The following is a 25,292-nucleotide window of genomic DNA, read 5'->3' as shown; positions in this document are numbered from 1 at the left end:
ATGAAAACCTCCACAATTTCCTCACATATACCATGAAAGATAGCGTACATACACCTTTGAAAAGTAGCGGGTGCATTGCATAAACCAAAAGGCATACGTCTATAAGCATAAGTACCGTAAGGACAAGTGAAAGTAGTTTGCTCTTGATCAGCAGTGTTAACATGAATTTGAGAGAAGCCAGAATATCCATCAAGATAACAAAAGTGGCTGTTTTTGGATAACCTTTCAAGCAATTGGTCGATGAAAGGCAGCGGGTAGTGGTCCTTCCTGGTTGCCTTGTTCAACTTCCTGTAGTCAACACACATTCTATATCCAATAAAAATTCTTTGAGGTATTAGTTCATTCTTATCATTAGGAACCATAGTCATACCTCCTTTCTTAGGAACACAATGTACTGGACTTACCCACCTACTATCATCTATAGGATAGATGATACCTATGGCTAGAAGCTTGAGGACCTCGGTCCTAACCACGTCCTTCATCTTTGGGTTCAACTGTCGTTGATGAGCAACAATCGGCTTAGCATCGGGCTCAAGATTAATAGGGTGTTGACAGATTGATGGACTAATCCCCTTAAGATCATCAAGGGTATGGCCAATAGCGCCGCGGTGTTTATGAAGGGTCTCCAATAGCCGCTCTTCTTCATATCCTGGAAGGTTAGCATTGATAATAACATGATATACTTTCTTTTCATCTAAATAAGCATACTTGAGCGTATCGAGAAGAGGTTTTAGATCAAACACCGGGTCTTCTTTTGGTTGTGATAGAATTCCTAAAGGTTCAACCGGTAGGTTGTGCTTCAGGATGGCAGGTTGTCTCACAAAGATGTCATCTAGTTCGTTCCTTTCCTGCATATGAATGTCATTCTCGTGGTCCTCCATAAATTGCTGCAAAGGATCGTTAGGAGGAATAGCAATAGAAGCAATCTCTTCAATAATTTTATCATCACTAGGCAAATCAGTACCACGAGTTTGCTTCAAAATTTTAGAAAAGTTAAATTCATAGGGCTCACCATTGAATTCAACAGATACTTTTCCTTTCCTGCAATCTATAATAGCTCCACAAGTTTTGAGAAAACGTCTACCGAAAATAATAGGGCAAAAACTATCTTGCACTGAACCAAGTACTAGAAAGTCGGTAGGATACTTTACCTTTCCACATAAGACTTCAACATCTTGCACAATGCCAATAGGAGAGATAGTTTATTTGTTTGCAAGATGAATGGTAACATCAACGTCTTCAATTTCACATGGTAAAATCTCATTCATGATCTCTTGATAAAGTGAAAAAGGAATAGAACTAGGACTGGATCCCAAATCACATAGCCCATAATAATTATGATATCCTATTTTAACAGATACAACTGGCGTACCTAAAATTGGGCCTTTATTCTTGGCTGTAACAAGGTTAGTAGAAACAGCACAAAAATTTATAGTGGAATCCTCAACATTACTAGTAACAAGATCTTTGACTAATGCAACTTGAGGATCGAACTTAATCAAGTCCTCATGTTCACCAGCCGTTCTTTCACTTTTATTTAATATACCTGTGACAAAAGAATGCTCCCTCATCCTTGTAGGAAAAGGGGGCTTTTCATATAAAACTGCAGGTAAGATAGGGTCAGCAACATGAATATTAACAGGTAATTCCTTAAAAGGCTTATGATGTTGCTCCTCCTGCTTCTTAGAAGAATCAATATGAGTGGCAAATTCTTTGCAAAAATCAATTAGAAGCTGGGAATCAAGACCAATCAGTATTGAAGTAATCAGTTTTCACATAGCTCTCAATGTAATCATGCTCATAATTTATAATGGTTTCAATACATTTATCAATGGTACATTTACATCTATGCCCCTAATTTGCGCCCACTCTCAGATTTACCCCTAATTTCAAAGCCTGCTCAAATTTGCCCCTCCGCTGTTAGGTGCACTTACAGAAATACCCTTCTGTGCCGTTACCGTTCGGTCAAAGCAGGTCAAAGTCGGTCAAAGGGCTTTGACCATCCTGAAAAAAATAGCAAAAAAATTCTAAAAATCTGAAAAATTATGGGATCAAAGATACCCAGGTTCGCAAGGTGCGTGCAAAGTTTCGTGCTGTTCGTACATTCCAAGAGCTCATGTTAGAGGAAAAACAATAAATATGTAAGCCTGTGAACAGTAAATTCAAAAAAAATCAAAAAAATATGAAATTTTTTGGCATCAAAGAGGCTCGGATCTGCAAGCTGCGTGCAAATTTTTGTTGTGTTTGGACATTGGAGGGGCTTGTGGAGAAAAAACAAATTTTGACTCCGGAAAAAACTTGGGAAAAATGACTATTTTATTTTTTCTTACTAGAGCTCCTCGCATGTCATTTGATCACAAACACTTGCAAGCACATTGTGCACCCAAGCCACTTTGACGCCAAAAAATTTCATATTTTTTTAAATTTTTTTGCTATTTTATTTCAAATTTATTGTTCACAAGCGTGCAGATTAACTGTTTTTCCTCGCCCCGAGCTCCTAGAATGTCCAAATAGCACAAACATTTGCACACACCTTGGGCACATGAGTATCTTCGATCTCACAAAATTTTAGATTTTTTTGCTATTTTTTTCAAGACGGTCAAAGCTGTTTGACCGGACGGTAACGGCGCAAAAGGGCATTTCTATAAGGGCACCTAACGGTGGAGGGGCAAATTTGAGCAGGCTTTCGAATTAGGGGTATATCTGATTAGGTGGTTCGAGTTAGGGACAGAAATGCAAATGGCCCTTTATCAATCTCCCAATCTTCAGTGTTCTTCTGGATCCTTTCAATAAGATCCCACCTATCTTCAATGCTTCTGTTTGGAAATACCCTACCAGAAGAGGCATCAAGCATCTCTCTATCCTGACGAGAAAGTCTTGCATAAAAATTTGTAAGAATAATTTCCTTGGGGAGCTCATGATTGGGGCATTTGAGCATTAGGGACTTCAATCTCCCCCAAGCTTGGGTGATGCTTTCTCCATTACGAGACCAAGAGTTATAAATATAGTTCATGTCTCGATGTATTTCATGAAGAGGATGAAACTTTGCATAAAAGAGAGGCATAAGCTCTTGCCAATTTAGTAAATGAGAGTTATCAAGGATCCTATACCAATCAAAAGCCTTATCTTTCAATGATAGAGAGAATAGTTTTCTCATGACAAAATCCATGGATACACCTGCAAGCTTAAATAAGGAACATAGTTGTGAAAGATAGAGCAAGTGATCGCCAGGGTGTCTGTCTCCTGCATATCGATTAGCCAAGACATAATCAACAATACCAGTTGGTATTTTGAAAGGCACAATTTCAGTAGGTGGGGGAGCCTTCTCCACCACAACAGCGGTGGGACGGTGCCCCACAAGCAAAGAACCAAGAGCAGAGTTATCCATACGGACGAAAAGTAGCAACAGCAAAATAAAAACAGCACGTATAGTGTAAAGGTTTCCTTACCAATAGCGCTACTCCCCGGCAACGGCGCCAGAAAATGGTCTTGATGAACCACAAGTGTAGGGGATCTATCATAGCCTTTTCGATAAGTAAGAGTGTCGAATCCAACGAGGAGCAGAAGGTAGTGACAAGTGATCTTGAGCAAGGAATAACTGCAAGTACTGAAAGGTAACTTTTTATGCATTTTCTGGTATAAGCAACAAAGAAATAAAAGCAAGGAAAGTAAATGGTGCTGAGGTGTAGCAAGTGGCCCAATCCTTTTGAACTCAAAGGATAAACCGAGGGATTAAACTTACAAAGGCTAAAGCGTTCCTGAGGACACACGGGAGAGTTGTCAAGTTGTTTTCACCATACTCTGTTTTGGTACTACCTTTGTTTTCGTAAGTGTTGTGCGGGTGGACCTAAGCTAGCATACCGCCTAGACTAAGACAAGTGCACTCTTATGATTAAACCTTTTGCAAGCATCCGCAAATACAAGAGAGAAATTAAGGCAAAGCCTAACAATAGCAATAAACTCTAGGATCCAATACTCCCTCGTGCAAAAGTCCGCGAACTGGGGTTCAGGTTTCTGTCACTCCGGCAACCCACCGTAAGCATCCTTTATACATAATGCCTTCCCCTAGGTCCTTAAAAGGCGAAGTGCTATGTAGTCGACGTTCACATAGCACCACTAGAAGAAGAACACCACAACTTAAATAACAAACCAACAAATATTACTTCAACATCATATGACTACTAGCAACAAGACTTCCCCCATGTCCTCAAGAACTAAAGTAACTACTCAAAAGACATAAAAGAGATCATGATCAGAGGTGCTAAATAGATGACGAACAATCTGGTCATAACACAAATCCTCCAACAAAACTTAATAGCATTCACCACAAAGGAGTAATCAACACCGGTAAAGTAGAGGGGATGAATAGTGCAAGTTACTACTCAGATTGCAATGGTGAGATGGGATGGTGATGGAGATGGTGCTGATGATGAGGGTGATGGTGATGATGATCTCGATGATGCTGTGATGATGATGATGATGATGGTGATGACGATCCCCCCCTCCGGGAGGAGTTCTCCTCGGCGGAATATGCCCGCCGGAAAGGTCTTTTCTTCTCTGGTGGTTTCCGCCTCGGAGCGGCGGCGGAACTCCCGATCCAACTTCTGTTCTGGGGGTTTTAGGTCACGGGGAACATACAGGCCAAAGGAGAGCCCCGAAGGTGGGACCCCCCTCCCAAGCGGCCACCCGACGCGACCTAGGAGGTGGCCGCGCCCAGAGGCCGCCTGGGAGCCTGGTGGGCCCCCTCTGGCTCCACTTTTGCGTGCCTTCATTATTTCTTCAGAGAATCCTTCCCCGAAAGTTTCAGGTCATTTGGAGATGTGCTGATATGCCCACTCTATGTGCACTTTTACCCGCTGATTCCTGTGTCTGCTGTTTCGGCACCAGAAAGTTGTAAACTGTGTAAAACAAGCCAAAACATCATAAGAATAGCATCATAATCATGAAATATATCAATGAATAGAGGTAAATTATGATACAAAATAGTGATGCATTTTGGACGTATCATGGGGTGACGGCGACGATGATTGCCGGTGACTCCGGCCACCATTTCCGGAGCCCGGCATACGTGCGTGCTCAGGGAGACATGTAGAACACGCCGGTGTATGCCACGGTCATCGGGGAAGGCCGTGGCGAGGGAGGCTTTAACTCTCGCGGCGGTGGTCGTCGGACGTCGTGGGAGAGGTCGCTACGGCGACGCCCGAGACAAAATGAGGGCACGGGGTGAGCTACATGCACTACAAAAAAATACACTTCCGTGATGATATGTGTTTGTCACAGTAGGTCACGTTTTCTGTCATGCATGTACACCCATGACAAATTTATGACAGAATCAAGATAGTCATACATGTGTTGTCGTAGAACTGTTCCACGACATTACCAAAATTATCATCACGGAAGTGTCCACTTCCATGATGATATATCGCACGTCACAGAAGTGCTTTCGTCAAGGGTGACCGACACGTGACATCCACCGTAACAGAACGCCGTTAAGCTATCGGGTCCGGTTTTGGATCCGATAACCCGTTAACAGCCCCGACCAATGGGGATTTTCCACGTGTAAAATCATCATTGGCTGGAGCAAACACGTGTCGGCTCACCGTTGGGACATATGTCATCCACTCATTGGACCCAAAGCGCCTATGATACGTCGACACGTGGCACGGCCCAGCAAAGGCCCATATAGGTTAAAAAGGCCAGCCCAGTCAAAGGCCCGTAGTACTTACTCAGGTACTAGTGGGCCAGCCCAATAACGGCCTGCTTAATAAAGGCCCATTTACGGCCCGAAGCCAGATCTGGCCCGTTAATTGTTCGCCGAATATTTGGGCCCATTTATGGCCCGAAGACAGATCTGACCCATTAATTGTTCGCCGAATATTTGGGCCCAATTATAGCCCAGTGACTTTCGGCCTGTTAGAGGCCCGATGTAGACATGGGCCCATTTTAGCCCGGTGTGACTTTCGGCCTAGGAATGGCCCGTGCTGCCCATGGGCCATATATGGTCCGACTGGACATCGGGCCCACTAACGGCCCGTGATAAAGGTGGCAACAGTTAAGCCCAACGTGACTTTGGACCTGTTAAAGGCATGTCGCATAATTCGGCCCGTTGATGTCTGTACTAAGCTTTCGGCCTCTTAAAGGCTGATAGGTCTCCAACGTATCTATAATTTTTTATTGCTCCATGCTATATTATCTACTGTTTTGGATGTTTATGGGCTTTATTATACACTTTTATATCATTTTTGGGACTAACCTATTAACCCAGAGCCCAGTGCCAGTTTCTGCTTTTACCTTGTTTTAGAATATCGCAGAAAAGGAAAACCAAATGGAGTCCAATTGACCTGAAACTTCACGGAACTTATTTTTGGATCATAAGAAGCCCAGAAGACTTGGAGTGCACATCAGGGGATCTACGAGGAGGCCACGAGGCAGGGGGCGCGCCCACCCCCCCCCCCCCCTGGGCGCGCCCTCCACCCTCGTGGGGCCCTCATGGCCCACCTGACATATTTCTTCCGCCTATATATCTCCATATACCCTAAAAGCATTCGAGAACACAATAGATCAGGAGTTCCGCCGCCAGAAGCCTCCGTAGCCACCAAAAACCAATCTAGACCCATTCCGGCACCCTGCCGGAGGGGGCAATCCTTCTCCGGTGGCCATCTTCATCATCCCGGTGCTCTCCATGACGAGGAGGGAGTAGTTCTCCCTCGGGGCTGAGGGTATGTACCAGTAGCTATGTGTTTGATCTCTCTCTCTCTCGTGTTCTTGATTTGGCGCGATCTTGATGTATCGCGAGCATTGCTATTATAGTTGGATCTTATGTTCCTCCTCCCCCTCTTCTCTCTTGTAATGAATTGAGTTTCCCCTTTGAAGTAGTCTTGTCGGATTGAGTCTTTAAAGATTTGAGAACACTTGATGGTCTTGCCATGCGTATCTATGGTGTGACGCCCGGATAATTAAGCTACAGTAACTCTATACTAATGATGCCACGTCCCACGATCACTGTTGATAAACTCGCGTTGATTCAAACCCCGTTCAAATTCAAATTTAAAATCAAGTCAAACTATAAAAAGATTTGAAATATTAAAACTAAAATGATCGGGTTGTGCCAAATAATGCATAGGTAATTATGGTGGTCAAACCACACCTTTATAAAATGTTTAAGCACTCTAAAAGGAATAAAATAGCAACATTAATAATTATATAAATGCTTTTTATAATTAATAAAATACTAAACTATTTTGTTTGGGTAGCAAGTTAATGTGGCCGTGGCATATTTGGTAACAACAAATTAGGTGCCATTTTGGTATTTTGCTAAAACAAAAATAATAGGAAACTAAAAGAAAACAAAAAAGAAAATAAAGAAAAAGGAAAGTATAAAAAAAAGACAGAAACAAAACTGAAATAAAAATAGAACCTCCCCTGGCCAACTGGGCCACGACCCAGCTGGCCTCAGGCCCAACAAGGCCGGCCCACCCCGCTCCTCCCTGGCCTATATGGCCCTATCCCCCGATACCCTAAACCGCTACCCACCCCACTACCCACTCCCCCCACTCGCGCCCCCACTCCCTCTTCCCCGATCCAATCAGGATCGGGCCCGACGCCGGCGCCGCCCCTCCCGCACTCCTCCGCGCACCCTTCGCCAACTGCCGCCGCCCAGAGTGCCCTCACTCCCCGGCCAACGTCGCCCTTCCCATCGCTGGACCTCGCAGCCCCATCCTCGACGTCCTCCTCGCGGCCTCGGCCCCTCTCCCTCGAAGCCACCGCACCACTCGACGCCGCGGTTCCGACATCGTCGCCGGCGTTGCCTCGCCGGGCGACCCCGACCTCATCATCGTCGTTCGTCTACCTCAGGTCCTCCCCGAGCACGCGAATGCACATCTACAGGGCTATGTGAGCCCCCTTCCCTTCCCCTCCTGCTACTTCGCTCCTGCCCGTGACCCCCCCCCCCCCGTGCTGCTGCTCCCGCGCGGCCCGTGCCCATGGCTGCGCGCGCCCGCCCTTGCTGTTGCCGCCCGCGCCCGCCTGACTCCCGCCCGCGCCTGAGCGCTGCCGCTGCCTACGCCTCGCCTTCGCCTGACACGCGCCCTCGGCCCCTGCTGCTCCCTCGCCCGCATCACCTCCGCCGCACTGGAGCCCCGACCGTGGCCGCTGGTCGCGCACGGGCCATGGCCTCGTCGGCTCTGCCTCCGCCGCGCACTAGGCCACTAGCGCCGTTCGCGCCCGCTACTGCCGCGGCCCTGGTCGCTTCGTCGCCGCCTCCACTGCGCCTGCTCGCCGCAGCTGCCGGCGCCCCGGCGCCCTTCCCTCCCCTGTCGACCTGGGCGGGTGCCCAGCCGGGCTGCGCCCGCTCCAGGCGCCCGCGCCCGTTTGCCCGCTGCACCCGGCGCCCGCTAAACCCCCTAGCCCAATGACAGGAGGGCCCCTCCTCCAGAACGTTTTTTTAAATAATAAATAAAATAAAAATGAATTAATAAAATTAATTAAATTAATAATTAATTAATTAGTGAATTAATTAGGATATTTAATCATGTTTAATTAATCTAATTAATAAGTTAATTTAATTAAACAGTAACCAATTAACTAAACCCTAATTAACCTAACAGAGTATGACAGGTGGGTCCCACTGGACCCACGCGCCAGTTTGACCCAGTCAACCCCTGTTGACTGCTGACGTCAGCATGACATCATGCTGATGTCATAAATCCAATTTCGAATTAAATTAAATAATTAATTAAATTCCAGAAATTAATAAAATCTTTAGAAAATCATATCTTTTAATCCGTAACTCGGATTAAATTATTTTCAACATGAAAGTTGCTCAGAACGACGAGACGAACCCGGATACGCAGCCCGTCCGTCCGCCACGCATCCCTAACCTATCGAACTCGCAACTTTCCCCCTCCGGCTTCTCTGCCCGAAAACGTGAAACACCGGGGATACTTTCCCGGATGTTTCCCCCCTTCCCCGGTATCACCTCTTACCGCGTTATGGTACACCTAGCATCATGCTTTGTCATGTCATGCATCGTCTTGCATTTGTTTGCATTATATTTATTGTTTCTTCCCCCTCTTCTCTCGCTAGACACCAAGACCGACGCCGCTGCTACCCAGTTCGACTACGGTGTTGACGACCACTCTCTCTTGCCAGAGCAACCAGGCAAGCCCCCCCCTTTGATCACCAGATATCGCCTACTCTTCTCTATACTGCTTGCATTAGAGTAGTGTAGCATGTTACTGCTTTCCGTTATTCCTATCCTGATGCATAGCATGTCCTTGCTACTACTGTTGTTACCATTACCTGCTATCCTACTGCTTAGTATAGGATGCTAGTGTTCCATCAGTGGTCCTACACTCTTGTCCGTCTGCCATGCTATACTACTGGGCCGTGATCACTTCGAGAGGTGATCACGGGAATATACAATATACTTTACACAGTTACATTACCTGTGATACTGTTCGGAGATGGGGGCTGAAGGGGCAGGTGGTTCCACCCAGGTAGTGGTGGGCCTGGGTTCCCGATGGCCCCCGAGTGTTACTTTGTGGCGGAGCGACAGGGCAGGTTGAGACCACCTAGGAGAGAGGTGGGCCTGGCCCTGGTCGGTGTTCGCGGATACTTAACACGTTTAACGAGATCTTGGTATTTGATCTGAGTCTGGCTACTGGCCTATACGCACTAACCATCTACGCGGGGACAGTTATGGGCACTCGACGTCGTGGTATCAACCGAAGCCTTCGTGACGTCAGCGACTGAGAGGCGCGCGCCAGATTGGACCGTAAGCCTGGTCTTGTATTAAGGGGGCTAGTTCTGCTTCCGGCCGCGTACGCAACGTGCAGGTGTGCAATGGGCGATGGGCCCAGACCCCTGCGCCATAGGATTTAGACCGGCGTGCTGACCTCTCTGTTGTGCCTAGGTAGGGCTGCGACGTGTTGATCTTCCGAGGCCGGGCATGACCCAGGAAAGTGTGTCCGGCCAAATGGGATCGAGCGTGTTGGGATATGTGGTGCACCCCTGCAGGGAAGTTAATCTATTCAAATAGCCACGATCTTCGGTAACAGGACGACTTGGAGTTGTACCTTGACCTTATGACAACTAGAACTGGATACTTAATAAAACACACCCTTCCAAGTGCCAGATACAACCGGTGGTCACTCTCTCACAGGGCGACGAGGGGAGGATCATCGGTTAGGGTTATGCTATGTGATGCTACTTGGAGGACTTCAGTCTACTCTCTTCTACATGCTGCAAGACGGAGGCTGCCAGAAGCATAGTCTTCGACAGGATTAGCTACCCCCTCTTATTCTGGCATTCTGCAGTTCAGTCCACCGATGTGGCCTTTACACATATACCCATGCATATGTAGTGTAGCTCCTTGCTTGCGAGTACTTTGGATGAGTACTCACGGTTGCTTCTCTTTCTTTTCCCTCTATCCTTGCTACCTGGTTGTCGCAACCAGATGTTGGAGCCCAGGATCCAGACGCCACCTTCGACGACGACTCCTACTACATCGGAGGTGCCTACTACTACGTGTTGCCCGCTGATGACGACCAGGAGTAGTTTAGGAGGATCCCAGGCAGGAGGCATGCGCCTCTTTCGATCTGTATCCCCGTTTGTGCTAGCCTTCTTAAGGCAAACTTGTTTAACTTATGTTTGTACTCAGATATTGTTGCTTCCGCTGACTCTTGTGCCTTCGAGCATTTGTATTCGAGCCTTCGAGGCCCCTGGCTTGTAATATAAAGCTTGCATTATTTTAATTTGTGTCTAGAGTTGTGTTGTGATATCTTCCCGTGAGTTCCTGATCTTGGTCGTACACATTTGCGTGCATGATTAGTGTACGGTCAAATCGGGGGCGTCATAAGTTGGTATCAGAGCCGACTGCATGTAGGAATCCCCCTTCCACACTCCTTGGCCGAAGTTGAGTCTAGACATTACAAAACTTTTTACTAACATGACTGTGTGCCTTACGGGCCCACGTCGCCATCTGGGTGGTATTAGGATCTTTTACTCTTCGACCTTTACTCTGGGACTCTGTTCTCTCTTCTTTTCGGGTTAGATGAATTTTGCTACAACTAACATTAGGATCTCGTGATCACCTTCACCCGGAGAGCACCTTATTACCGATGATCATCTGCTGCACATGAAAATTTTGAAGATACTCTCCGATGTTTCCTCGAGACCCTTGTGCTCTTCGCCGTTGCAATTCCATACCACCGATAAATCCCTATGGGAAGCTACATACACTTGTCATCCATAACTTCATTTCCAACTTGGTCTTGTTATTACAAGATACCCTGAAATACTTCGGATATTCCAAGAATCCTTTGTGTCTACTACCTTGCAGTTCTTTACCACCTGAATGCCCCTATGGATAGTTCCTCACACTCACCGAGTATCCGCTCATCCCCAGTTGATTCATGTACTTCACAAAAGTCTTCGAAATACCATTCGATCTTCCGAAAATCCTTAGCTGCTTATTGCTCTTGAAATTCTTGCTTGCTTGCATTATGGTTAATTCCATAAGTATAGTAATCTTATTGGCAGCCTTTGTCATTATCATTTTGAGTCTGTTGATTCAATATGTTGCGAATGCTAGCAATCCTCAATCAGATCCTAGAAGTCATCCTTCTGGCTCAGACGTCGTTTTAAACATGAGCTGGATCTCGACCAATCAAGTTGCCATCGATTGTACCCCTAAGCATACGCAACTTATCCATCCTTAATCAGAATGTTTGCTTCTGATCCCTTGATCGGAAATCATAATTCTTTTGCATTTGAGCTTTGAATTAGTCAGTTGTTTCTATGGTCTGATCTCCTTGCATTGTTTCTTCCTCTGGTTGAGTACCAATACTCACATCAGCTCTGTTATGGACCGGCAGATCCTTTAATGGATTTTATCCGACAACGTCATTCATATTCAATAATTTTGTGAGCCTTCCCTCGGATACATATTGCCTTTGGTAAATTGTATCATCTACTTTCTCAACCTTGCTCTGCTTTCGAGCTTGAGTTATTTACTTCTGAACTTTGTAGTATATGTTCCTAAGATACCCGATGGGTTGGACCAATGCCTTCCCTAATCTGTGCAAACCCGAGAGTTTTCACGAGTCATATTCTTATGGTGATTTACCAGATAAAATTTCAACACTACGACTTCGTCAAAAATGAGAAGTGAATGAAAGGGTATGCATTGGAGAAGTGGGAGTCGACCTTGAACCTTGCGTTCATGCCCATGGACCCGATGTGAAACTTATCATCGAAGCTTCTTGTAATGATAATAATCCCCTTGTTATAGGTTTGTCCTGTATCTATGTTTGGTCCTTTGCGATCGTGGTTCCGGCCATATTGCTCTTCTTTGATCCCATTCTCGGACAAGTTGAAGTACTTGTCTTCTGCAGGACAATACACCTGTCCAATCTCTATTTTGCTCTACCTTCGAGTATACCCTCTGGTACCTCAAGAATATCATGGAACTACATAACTTCTTATGAGTTCTTCATCAACTATTATTCTCGCTGGTTCTAATCCCCCTCGAGTTTTGAGTTATTAGTCACTCGAGAACACCGATAAGTGTATCAATTCCGCACTCTGATTCAATACTCTAAGTAATTTTCGTTGCTTATGAGTTTAATAATCCTTCAAGTCATTCCTAGCCTGATTGGCTATATCCTTATTGTGCTAAATTTTAACTATGCTACCTGGTCCTTACTCCCAGAGCACAACTTTCGGCGATGAACTAAGCTTTCGTCAATTTCCTCGTCTTATCGTTTCACCTCGAACAACAAACTTGACCCCGAGTTTGTGTAGTATCTGTGGCTCCAATAATCTTTCGCTGCATCAGTCCTTTTGCTTGATGCAGTCGCTGGACAATTGCTTCTTCGTGGATCCTCTCGACAACAGATTGTCGTGATCATCGTCAACATTTTGACTCCCTCCAAGATATCAATGGAATTCTTGATGATAAGTGCCATCCTCGTTCCTTGGTAATTTGAGTTACCATCGACAACATCCTTACCTTCCTTTCATCACAAACTTGCTCATGTTATGGAGCTCCTTGCTAACCAGCTTAGGTTATGTTCTACCTGGTAGCATTATTGTCTTCTATATCAAGAAGGTTGTGAGAGTTTCACCACCTCTTAGGAAATTCTTGAAATAGTGATACTTCTCACCATCACCATCCTTTCTTGGTTCCCGTGTATGTTCTAACCGGGGTACCAACAAGTGAACGGTGCTGCTTGGATTCTGTACTTCTAGCGACCCTATTGCTTTGATGTTGTGGTCATCCGTTCGTTCTTAGACTATTGGTTATAGAATCACCATTCTAAACTTTGATCGTGCTACCTAAGCCCATATTTTGGGTGCACCTTTCAACCAATGTTTAATTGTGTATGTTTCCTCGGTCATACATCATTATATCATTTGATCTGACAAATGTTATCTCCTTGTTCACATAATTGTGGAAACCCATCTTTTGGAGATCTCGAAAAATTGTCGTTGAGTCCATCGGCCACATCCTCTTCCTCTCCTTGGTTAATGATGGATTTTTGTTTTGGAACTTGCTTCCATAGTTCGTTTCCCGAGAATCTTACAATGTCTTCTCGTCAATTTCTGTTACACATTTCCCTTGTCAGACATCCTGAGTCTGAGGTATCCTAACACCTATTAGATCCGAATCTCGGTTTCAAAGAGTTTTAACATTGGTCTTTATGTGACCCGGTAAGGTGATGTCATGCAAGCACACCTGGCCGAAGGACCTATTGTTATAGTTTACTTTTTAGCAAGGTTAACCATTCTTCCATGAGGAAATTGTAAGACTTACTCTATAAGTTGTTCCTGATGAATCTTTTGAGTATCCAAAGTCCGACCTTTGCTTGAAGACCATGTCAATGCTATCTCAAAGCATGACTGTGGTACTCCGATTTTTAACAAGAACATTTGAAGCCCAATGCTAAAGGTTTATTACTCAATTATCCAAACACCGTTGCATGGGAAATGTCATGAAATTTCTCTCCCCTTTCCTAAAGAGTTTTCTACATTATATCCTGCCAAGGATATCATGCTCTGCTTGTCCTTGGGAAGGATATACCCCTGATATATGTGTTAAACACAATTTCCTTTCCATATTTGGTTTAACCTTTCTTGTGATCTATATGATCTAAGCAGTAATATTCTCCTGCTTATGTATATACCTCGGTGTACAATTCTGTCAGCAAGACCCTGTTACTATTGTTGATGACATTTCGGTAGCCACCGATGGACGAGAACCTTGCCTATTGGCCCGCCTCGTTCAATGAGCAGGAAAATGGTTCTCTTCGTCCCTCGCCCTTGGTATCGATGTTGTTGCCGACATAACTGACAGGCTACCCTCTGACACGCCTTACTATCGTGACCGTGCAAGATGTCGGCCCCCTTCCTACTTTCAAACCACATGGTGGGCCCATAACCCACAATTCCACAGGATCGAAACCTAACTCTCCTGTACACCCCTGTTCCCCAAAGTTATTCCTCGCACGTGGCCTCATATGTAATTCACGGGCCACCGTCCCAAGTGATCTATTCTGGTAACAGACGCAATACTCAATCTTGTTGCTCTGGACCCCTTTCGCATGTTGTTTCAGAAATCGAACGATTGCCATCCGTTTGAAACTTCTCATGGTACCTTCTTACTTTGCTCTCGATAACTTCTTAAGTTTCAAATCAAGAGATACTTATGCTTCTCCCCTTGAGTTAATCGTCCGATGATCAATTATGTTAGAATCCGTCCTTATAGAGTTTTCCCCCTCTTATCTTTTCATAAGTCCGGTGAAGATCCGGAAGGAAGGACGGCAACTTCATCATGATGCATTGATGCAGAGAAATGAAGACATCAACACTATGGATCAACCTCTTCGAGAAGAGCAACCAAGACTGAGAAGATCCATTAGCATTTCGTAACCAGATCCCTTCCCCCTTACTCCCGCTCCTAAATCTCGGGACGAGATTTCTTGTAGTGGAGGAGAACTGTGACGCCCGGATAATTAAGCTACAGTAACTCTATACTAATGATGCCACGTCCCACGATCACTGTTGATAAACTCGCGTTGATTCAAACCCCGTTCAAATTCAAATTTAAAATCAAGTCAAACTATAAAAAGATTTGAAATATTAAAACTAAAATGATCGGGTTGTGCCAAATAATGCATAGGTAATTATGGTGGTCAAACCACACCTTTATAAAATGTTTAAACACTCTAAAAGGAATAAAATAGCAACATTAATAATTATATAAATGCTTTTTATAATTAATAAAATACTAAACTATTTTGTTTGGGTAGCAAGTTAATGTGGCCGTCGCATTTTGGTAACAACAAATTAGGTGCCATTTTGGTATTTTGCTAAAACAAAAATAATAGGAAACTAAAAGAAAACAGAAAAGAAAATAAAGAAAAAGGAAAGTATAAAAAAAAGACAGAAACAAAACTGAAATAAAAACAGAACCTCCCTTGGCCAACTGGGCCACGACCCAGCTGGCCTCAGGCCCAACAAGGCCGGCCCACCCCGCTCCTCCCTGGCCTATATGGCCCTATCCCCCGATACCCTAAACCGCTACCCACCCCACTACCCACTCCCCCCCACTCGCACCCCCACTCCCTCTTCCCCGATCCAATCGGGATCGGGCCCGACGCCAGCGTCGCCCCTCCCGCACTCCTCCGCGCCCCCTTCGCCAACTGCCGCCGCCCAGAGTGCCCTCACTCCCCGGCCACCGTCGCCCTTCCCGTCGCTGGACCTCGCAGCCCCATCCTCGAGGTCCTCCTCGCGGCCTCGGCCCCTCTCCCTCGAAGCCACCGCGCCACTCGACGCCGCGGTTCCGACGTCGTCGCCGACGTTGCCTCGCCGGGCGACCCCGACCTCATCATCGCCGTTCGTCTACCTCAGGTCCTCCCCGAGCACGCGAATGCACATCTACAGGGCTATGTGAGCCCCCTTCCCTTCCCCTCCTGCTACTTCGCTCCTGCCCGCGACCCCCCCCCCCCCCCCGCCCCGTGTTGGTGCTCCCGCGCGGCCCGCGCCCATGGCTGCGCGCGAGCTCGCGCGCCCGCCCTTGCTGTTGCCGCCCGCACCCACCTGCCTCCCGGCGGCGCCTGAGCGCTGCCGCTGCCTACACGTCGCCTTTGCCTGACACGCGCCCTCGGCCCCTGCTGCTCCCTCGCCTGCATCACCTCCGCCGCACTGGAGCCCCGACCGTGGCCGCTGGCCGCGCACGGGCCATGGCCTCGTCGGCTCTGCCTCCGCCACACACTAGGCCACCAGTCCCGTTCGCGCCCGCTACTGCCGCGGCCCTGGTCGCTTCGTCGCCGCCTCCACTGCGCCTGCTCGTTGCAGCTGTCGGCGCCCCGCCGCCCTTCCCTCCCCTGTCGACCTGGGCGGGTGCCCAGCCGGGCTACGCCCGCTCCAGGCGCCCGCGCCCGTTTGCCCGCTGCACCCGGCGCCCGCTAAACCCCCTAGCCCAATGACAGGAGGGCCCCTCCTCTAGAACGTTTTTTTAAATAATAAATAAAATAAAAATGAATTGATAAAATTAATTAAATTAAAAATTAATTAATTAATTAGTGAATTAATTAGGATATTTAATCATGTTTAATTAATCTAATTAATAAGTTAATTTAATTAAACAGTAACCAATTAACTAAACCCTAATTAACCTAACAGAGTATGACAGGTGGGTCCCACTGGACCCACGCGCCAGTTTGACCCAGTCAACCCCTGTTGACTGCTGACGTCAGCATGACATCATGCTGATGTCATAAATCCAATTTCGAATTAAATTAAATAATTAATTAAATTCCAGAAATTAATAAAATCTTTAGAAAATCATATCTTTTAATCCGCAACTCGGATTAAATTATTTTCAACATGAAAGTTGCTCAGAACGACGAGACGAACCCGGATACGCAGCCCGTCCGTCCGCCACGCATCCCTAACCTATCGAACTCGCAACTTTCCCCCTCCGGCTTCTCTGCCCGAAAACGCGAAACACCGGGGATACTTTCCCGGATGTTTCCCCCCTTCCCCGGTATCACCTCTTACCGCGTTATGGTACACCTAGCATCATGCTTTGTCATGTCATGCATCGTCTTGCATTTGTTTGCATTATATTTATTGTTTCTTCCCCCTCTTCTCTTGCTAGACACCGAGACCGACGCCGCTGCTACCCAGTTCGACTACGATGTTGACGACCACTCTCTCTTGCCAGAGCAACCAGGCAAGCCCCCCCCTTTGATCACCAGATATCGCCTACTCTTCTCTATACTGCTTGCATTAGAGTAGTGTAGCATGTTACTGCTTTCCGTTATTCCTATCCTGATGCATAGCATGTCCTTGCTACTACTGTTGTTACCATTACCTGCTATCCTACTGCTTAGTATAGGATGCTAGTGTTCCATCAGTGGCCCTACACTCTTGTCCGTCTGCCATGCTATACTACTGGGCCGTGATCACTTCGGGAGGTGATCATGGGCATATACAATATACTTTACACAGTTACATTACCTGTGATACTGTTCGGAGATGGGGGCTGAAGGGGCAGGTGGTTCCACCCAGGTAGTGGTGGGCCTAGGTTCCCGACGGCCCCCGAGTGTTACTTTGTGGCGGAGCGACAGGGCAGGTTGAGACCACCTAGGAGAGAGGTGGGCCTGGCCCTGGTCGGTGTTCGCGGATACTTAACACGTTTAATGAGATCTTGGTATTTGATCTGAGTCTGGCTACTGGCCTATACGCACTAACCATCTACGCGGGGACAGTTATGGGCACTCGACATCGCGGTATCAGCAGAAGCCTTCGTGACGTCAACGACTGAGTGGCGCGCGCCGGATTGGACCGTAAGCCTGCTCTTGTATTAAGGGGGCTAGTTCTGCTTCCGGCCGCGTACGCAACATGCAGGTGTGCAATGGGCGATGGGCCCAGACCCCTGCGCCATAGGATTTAGACCGGCGTGCTGACCTCTCTGTTGTGCCTAGGTAGGGCTGCGACGTGTTGATCTTCCGAGGCCGGGCATGACCCAGGAAAGTGTGTCCGGCCAAATGGGATCGAGCGTGTTGAGATATGTGGTGCACCCTTGCAGGGAAGTTAATCTATTCGAATAGCCGTGATCTTCGATAACAGGACGACTTGGAGTTGTACCTTGACCTTATGACAACTAGAACCGGATACTTAATAAAACACACCCTTCCAAGTGCCAGATACAACCGGTGGTCGCTCTCTCACAGGGCGGCGAGGGGAGGATCATCGGTTCGGGTTATGCTATGCGATGCTACTTGGAGGACTTCAGTCTACTCTCTTCTACATGCTGCAAGACGGAGGCTGCCAGAAGCGTAGTCTTCGACAGGATTAGCTACCCCCCCTCTTATTCTGGCATTCTGCAGTTCAGTCCACCGATATGGCCTTTACACATATACCCATGCATATGTAGTGTACCTCCTTGCTTGCGAGTACTTTGGATGAGTACTCACGGTTGCTTCTCCTTCTTTTCCCTCTATCCCTGCTACCTGGTTGTCGCAACCAGATGTTGGAGCCCAGGATCCAGACGCCACCTTCGACGACGACTCCTACTACACCGGAGGTGCCTACTACTACGTGCTGCCCGCTGACGACGACCAGGAGTAGTTTAGGAGGATCCCAGGCAGGAGGCCTGCGCCTCTTTCGATCTGTATCCCCGTTTGTGCTAGCCGTCTTAAGGAAAACTTGTTTAACTTATGTCTGTACTCAGATATTGTTGCTTTCGCTGACTCTTGTGCCTTCGAGAATTGTATTCGAGCCTTCGAGGCCCCTGGCTTGTAATATAAAGCTTGTATATTTTAATTTGTGTCTAGAGTTGTGTTGTGATATCTTCCTGTGAGTTCCTGATCTTGGTCGTAAACATTTGCGTGCATGATTAGTGTACGGTCAAATCGGGGGCGTCACATATGGTGACAATGGGATACCACGTGATTCACTTGATGTATGTTTTGGTGATCAACTTGCGGGTTCCGCCCATGAACCTATGCATAGGGGTTGGCACACGTTTTCGTCGTGATTCTCCGGTAGAACTTTGGGGCACTCTTTGAGGTCCTTTGTGTTGGTTGGATAGATGAATCTAAGATTGTGTGACGCATATCGTATAATCATACCCACGGATACTTGAGGTGACATTGGAGTATCTAGGTGACATTAGGGTTTTGGTTGATGTGTGTCTTAAGGTGTTATTCTAGTACGAACTCTAGGGCTGTTTGTGACACTTATAGGAATAGCCCAACGGATTGATTGGAAAGAATAACTTTGAGGTGGTTTCGTACCCTACCATAATCTCTTCGTTTGTTCTCCGCTATTAGTGACTTTGGAGTGACTCTTTGTTGCATGTTGAGGGATAGTTATGTGATCCAATTATGCTACTATTGTTGAGAGAACTTGCACTAGTGAAAGTATGAACCCTAGGCCTTGTTTCAACGCATTGCAATACCGTTTACGCTCATTTTTATCATTAGTTACCTTGGTGTTTTTATATTTTTAGATTACAAAAACTATTATCTACTATCCATATACCACTTGTATCACCATCTCTTCGCCGAACTAGTGCACCTATACAATTTATCATTGTATTGGGTGTGTTGGGGACACAAGAGACTCTTTGTTATTTGGTTGCAGGGTTGCTTGAGAGACCATCTTCATCCTACGCCTCCTACGGATTGATAAACCTTTGGTCATCCACTTGAGGGAAATTTGCTACTGTCCTACAAACTTCTGCACTTGGAGGCCCAACAACGTCTACAAGAAGAAGGTTGTGTAGTAGACATCAAGCTCTTTTCTGGCGTATGAGTCAAAGCATGCTAGGAAACCTCTCCAAGATTCTTGGCAGTTTATATCTTCTTAGTATGAGTCAAAGCTATAACTGACCACAGATAATAAATAAGTAAACAACCCATCCCTAGATATACTTCTGAAACTGTGTTTTTAACAGACACGGTTAAAATGAGGCTATTTCAGCAACTCAGCATACTATTTTTGGCAGTGGGACTTCTCAAGAACTAGAAGCGACGACCACCTTGGCCAAGATCAACTTGAACTAATGGAAAAATCTGTGCTCTGTGGCACATCATGCAACGAACTTGTGCCACAGTTTATCCCATATACTAATACCAATAGGTAAGATTAAGCATAAAAGTTAACGAACCTTAGCACATTGATTGCGAGTCTTGTCCCAATCAATCTCATTATAGGGGCCTTTGTAAAGTTCCTTTCTCAATTCCAAAACAAGTGGTGTAACTTGTCCGACAAATCTCTTTCCATAAATGTAACACATTGGCAAATACACCATTCGACAGTGACACCACATTCGCTCTGCAAGGTGTTGTAAAGCGTAATAGCTATCAGCAAGGAACAACATAGCAACCTTGAAAAGAATGCAGATTAATATGCAGTAATTAAAGTTGATTGTTGGCCATTAAATGAAGTAAAATTGATATATGGATGAAGAATTTTATTGTGTGAGATTAATGGCAATTAGAACATACAAACAAGTCATGATACTAAAGATACAATCGAACTTTATGTGGTAAGTTAACATAGGACAAAATCATGCGCCGATGCTCACACCTGTAAGACAGAGGGTCGAAATATCTATTGTTTAATAAAAAAAACTGGGCCAGTAGGGGAAAGACTTCCCCCACGGTATTGTCAATAAGAAAAGCTCAAATGGAGCCCGACCTAGAAAGCTCATCAAAGCTACCCACGCCCAAATGGGGAGTCCACCCCCTGTGGTTTGAGGCCTAGCCCCGTACATGAGGGCCCTCCCACCAGGCCACCACACAGGTCGGTTCGACTCATGCCAACCAGGGGAGCCAGCAAGTGACCTTTTTAAGGAGACCTGAAATTCGCTCTTATGGGGAGGCGAACCCAGGGCCTGGAGGTCTAAAGCATCACAACCACTACTCTGAGCTTGTTTGCTATCTATTGTTTAATATTTAATGCAAATTCTATATGAACCCATAGCATATAAACTATGTCATTGTTTCATTAAAGTCAGCGGCTAGGGCAAACTTGTATCTCAAATATTTTATCCCCTGGACACTTGTTAAAGAGTACACACTTGGCAATGTTTGTCATCTGAGTGGTAGCATACTCTCCTTCTGTCCCAAAATGAGTGTCGTAAATATGTTTAGATATGGATGTATATAGAAAAACTAAGTCTAGATACATCCATATCTAGACAAATCTAAGACACTTATTTTGGGACGGAGGAAGTATAACATTGTGTAAAGTTATGGATGATTAAAGAAAGAAACCAGAACCTGGATGAAATGGCAGGCAATATGGTAGCAACCATGCTTCTGGTGGCACTGGGTTGTTACCAGACCAATCAAATACACCAAGTACCTTAAATAGTTGGGGAATTAGATTAATTCAATCCCACCAAAGAAGGAATCGACTAAGAAACAAACAAAGAAATGTTAATTCCCTACCGAGAGCCAAAATTTTCCCCATGATGTTACAAACGTTGCTCCTCCATGGTCTAGAATCCAATTTCGACCTTTCTCCATAGCTCCATATCCACTATCTGTTCCCTCTCCAAGCAATCTCAAACTGACATAGGTCAAGGCTGAACCAAACATGGTGCTTGGTCCCTCAATGTGCAAACCCCAGCCTCCATCTCCGTTCTGTGCTTCCAGTAAAAAATAGTGTAATTTTTACCCAAATTATGGGTGACAAAATTTAGAACTGAAACCTTGCCTGATGATTATAGAGATACCGGCGGATCTCAATCTGATGTTCTGATGATAAGACAGTGTTCAGTGCTCCAGTCACATACAAGGTTATAATCTCAAGGGGAAAAGACAATGAGTAGCTTTCATTTAGGACAAGAAACGTGGAAAATATGTTTCCACATAATCCAAAGATGATATTCTTGTCACAGTTTCCATTTAGAAAGAATCCATATTCGTGCTTACACACAAATACGAGACAAGACAATTTCCTATAAAGCATATGACAAGATTAGACACAGAATGCGGTTGAGCAATGTGTATCCAAATAAAGCAAGCAAGTTTGACATTTTACTGTTATGTTCAAGGAAGTACCAAGCCTGGCATAAGGAACATTGGACCACCATAATCCCCCGGCCAGTGTCCATCATGTGCCTGGAGAGTAGAAAGGCGACTGATGGCCCTTTTCAAAGTAGTTGATACAACTTCCTCAGTAACATCTTCATGCTCTTCCAGCTTGACAGCAGGAAGGTCCAGCTCAAGAGGATTTGCTTTAGCAAACTGCAGTATACAAGAGAATAGACATTTTAAGTGATTGGAGATAATATGCCATGGTAAAGAAGATTTCGATGCCATGTGTTTGGTCAGTAACAGTACGTATCATGCAAAAACCCTTCAGTGCTCAACTTTGTAACCATTTTTCAGGGTCTCAGTGAATTTGACATGGAAGTAGGATAAATTAGTAAAAGAAGAACACGTTGACATCAAGTCATCAAGCATTGCACGCTTGACAAACGTGTGCTGTGTGATGGACTGATGGTAAACTATGGTTTGAAAGATGGAATTGAAGCACTGCGCACGTTTTAACACACAACAGTAACGGAAGAAGAATAATGCCACAATTTTGCAGCCATCTGCTAATCTGACATGACAGATGAAGGCTGAAGCTCTGCAACCAGTGAGAGCCTATCCCGGCTCACAGACTGTACCGATCATTAAAATAAACTAGCCATAATCCCACAATATCATAAGTTCAGTTCACCCATCGCTAATTGAAAGCAATGGTGGTTAAGGGCTGGTTCACGGGAGACGGGACCTGACCTCCTCTAGAATCTGCCAAAGTGATGCTACTACCGCTTGTTCCAGTCGAACGCATGATGCCACATTGCCACTGATCGATGGATTGATCGACTAACACGCAGCTCGCGCCAGCCAGGCAAGGCAAGGAGACGCATCAGGGCATCGGCGACGAACCAGGACAGCCGGAAACCATTACCTGGTTTCTCATGACGAGGTCGGCGTTGTGCTTGAGCTGGTGCCTCCGCGCGACGAACCCCTGGCGCGCGGCCTCAACGGCGGCGACCTCCTCGGGGTCGGGCTCCACGGCGGCGTCGAACTCCCACACCTGGCGGCCCAAGTAGCCGTTGGTCGTGCGCAGCCACGGGTCGTCCCCGCCCTCCGCGATCCTCAGCCGCCACATCTCCTCCTCCAGTTCTCCTGCTCCTCCCTCACAAGGATCCCACCACCACTGCGGAATCCGCAGGCGATGCAGCGACGGCGTCGAGATTCGGCTCGCGTCGCGCAGGTGGGCGTGGGCGTCTCGTTAGTACAGTATATGAGAACTGCAACTCTATAGCAGGAGGGTTTGTTTTGAAATTGGAATTTGGGTTATCAATACTGTCCGTGTGCATTAAGATTGTGAATAGGGGGTTGGTGAGCTAGAAAAAAGACTGGGTAGGTGAGATAATTGTGGAGTAGGTGGGTAGTTAAATCTCTACTCCTAAGGGAGCAGTTGGTAGTCTCGCTTTCAGGTTTTTTTTAGTCCCACCTCGCACGATTTTTTTTCGTCTTAAAAAAATTTACGAAATTTCGTAGGTTAACCAGGGACAACTCCCACCTCCCAGGTTTTTTTTCGTCCCACCTCCCATGGTTTTTTTTGGTACCTCGTCCCACCTCACACTAAGCCGCCACGAATCACAAAAACCGCCTACCTTAGCCAAATTAACAAATCTCTCTCATTAATGCAATTTTCTTTAGGAAACAAATAATAGATTCTTTCCTACCTTAGCCAAATCAACGGATCTCTTCTATTGATGCAATTTGCTTTAGTAAACAAATAATAGATTATTTCCTATCTTAACCAAATCAACGGATCTCTCCCATTAATGCAATTTGCTTTAGCAAACAAATAATAGATTCTTTCCTACCTTAGCCAAATCTACGAAATCTCTCTCATTAATGCAATTTGCTTTAGGAAAAAAATAATAGATTTTCAGGAAACAAATAATCTCTAATAATTTCTACTCCTAATGAAACAGTTGGTAGTCTCCTCCCATCTTTCATGGATTTTTTTGTACCTCCTCCCACCTTCGCTGGTTTTTTTCGTAGATTTTTTTCGTCCCCTCCCCTCACTTCATCGGTTTATTTTCGCGTCACCCTCTCACACAACGAAAGAAATCTAAACAGATTAGAACTTTCCATACTGGCGCAAGTTATTTAGTAATGTAGAATCAATCACGAACAATCTCTAAAGATCAAATCTAAATTAATTAACCTTACCTTAAATCACTCAATTACATTAATTAGAAAACAAATAATTGATTTTCAAAAAATCGCTCAATCACGTAAACCTTACCTTAACTCACGGATGGTAATCAATCTCCAAACAAAGGAAACAATACATCGAGGGAGCAGTAAATAAACTCCCTTTCTTATGACATGTATATGGCCTTTCCTTCCCTCTACGTTGTCGAGCGTTCTTGATTCTCGAGGCCGATGCTTGGACTGCGTCACTGGGTCGCGACGGTGCTGGAGGACGAGGGCGGCGAGGCCGGGTGCCGCGGCACCGCGTTGGCCGCGGCCGGTGAAGGGGGCAAAGAAGGGCGGCTTCCCTGGCCCTGGCCATGGCCGTGACCCTGGGAGTTGGTGCGGTGGAAGTGGCACTTGAAGGACACGGCGTGTGTGGCCGACGCGCAGACGCGCTTGGAAGCGGGCCCGTGGCCCGTGCCGGACGGCGCCGACGCCGACCCGGGCCACCTCCTCCGCGTATTCTTGGAGCTGTGGCTGGCCGATTTACATGAAATTAATTCCCTCAGTTGTGGTGGCAAATATAATACACATAATCCATATTGTTATGTACTAGCGTGTGTGTGTGAAATAAATGGATTATGGTCCCGTACCCAATAAGATGGATATGTGTGTGTTAGAGAGAGAGAGAGGGAGAGGGGGAGAGAGTGAGGAAGAGGGAGGCAGAGAGTGTGTGTGAGGAATTGATGGTAAAAAAGGTTACCAATGTCACTTGATATATATGAGAATATTAATATTGAACTTTTAAAGTTAATGTGGCCCCGTTGCAACGCACGGGTGTTCTTCTAGTGTTACTAGTATATCTCTAGTTCTCTACCACTATAAAAAGGTAGATTTAGTATATACTACTCCCTCTGTTCCTATTTGTAGTGCGCCTTGTGGAGTGGCTCTTATACCAACACATGTGCTGGCGTTTCTTTTCGGACGAGAATTGCCCCTATACTTGCTAGGTCTGTCAAGCACATGGGTGCCTGCTGCTGCACTCCCGTGACTAGC

At 46.0% G+C, this 25,292-nt stretch overlaps 1 protein-coding gene across 1 annotated transcript; it reads right to left on the bottom strand.

Annotated features, from left to right (window-relative positions):
- Positions 1 to 1,843: 1,843 nt before the first annotated feature.
- LOC125537498 (cycloartenol synthase-like) lies at positions 1,844 to 23,456 on the bottom strand. Its single transcript, XM_087544551.1, has 7 exons — positions 22,987 to 23,456; positions 22,086 to 22,271; positions 21,739 to 21,828; positions 21,471 to 21,665; positions 21,300 to 21,384; positions 20,183 to 20,349; positions 1,844 to 4,898 (listed from the first exon to the last, which is right to left on the bottom strand). The coding sequence occupies exons 1-7, from the start codon at positions 23,188 to 23,190 to the stop codon at positions 4,809 to 4,811; spliced, it is 1,017 nt and encodes a 338-aa protein (XP_087400677.1). The 5' UTR covers positions 23,191 to 23,456; the 3' UTR covers positions 1,844 to 4,808.
- Between the last annotated feature and the right edge of the window lie 1,836 nt (positions 23,457 to 25,292).

This window comes from Triticum urartu, chromosome 2A (genome assembly GCF_056163025.1).
Source record: "Triticum urartu cultivar PI428250 chromosome 2A, HENAU_Tu73, whole genome shotgun sequence".
Lineage (NCBI taxonomy): Eukaryota > Viridiplantae > Streptophyta > Magnoliopsida > Poales > Poaceae > Triticum > Triticum urartu.
The sequence above is the reverse complement of the archived record's forward strand: the minus strand, read 5'-3'. Positions and strand labels throughout refer to the sequence as shown.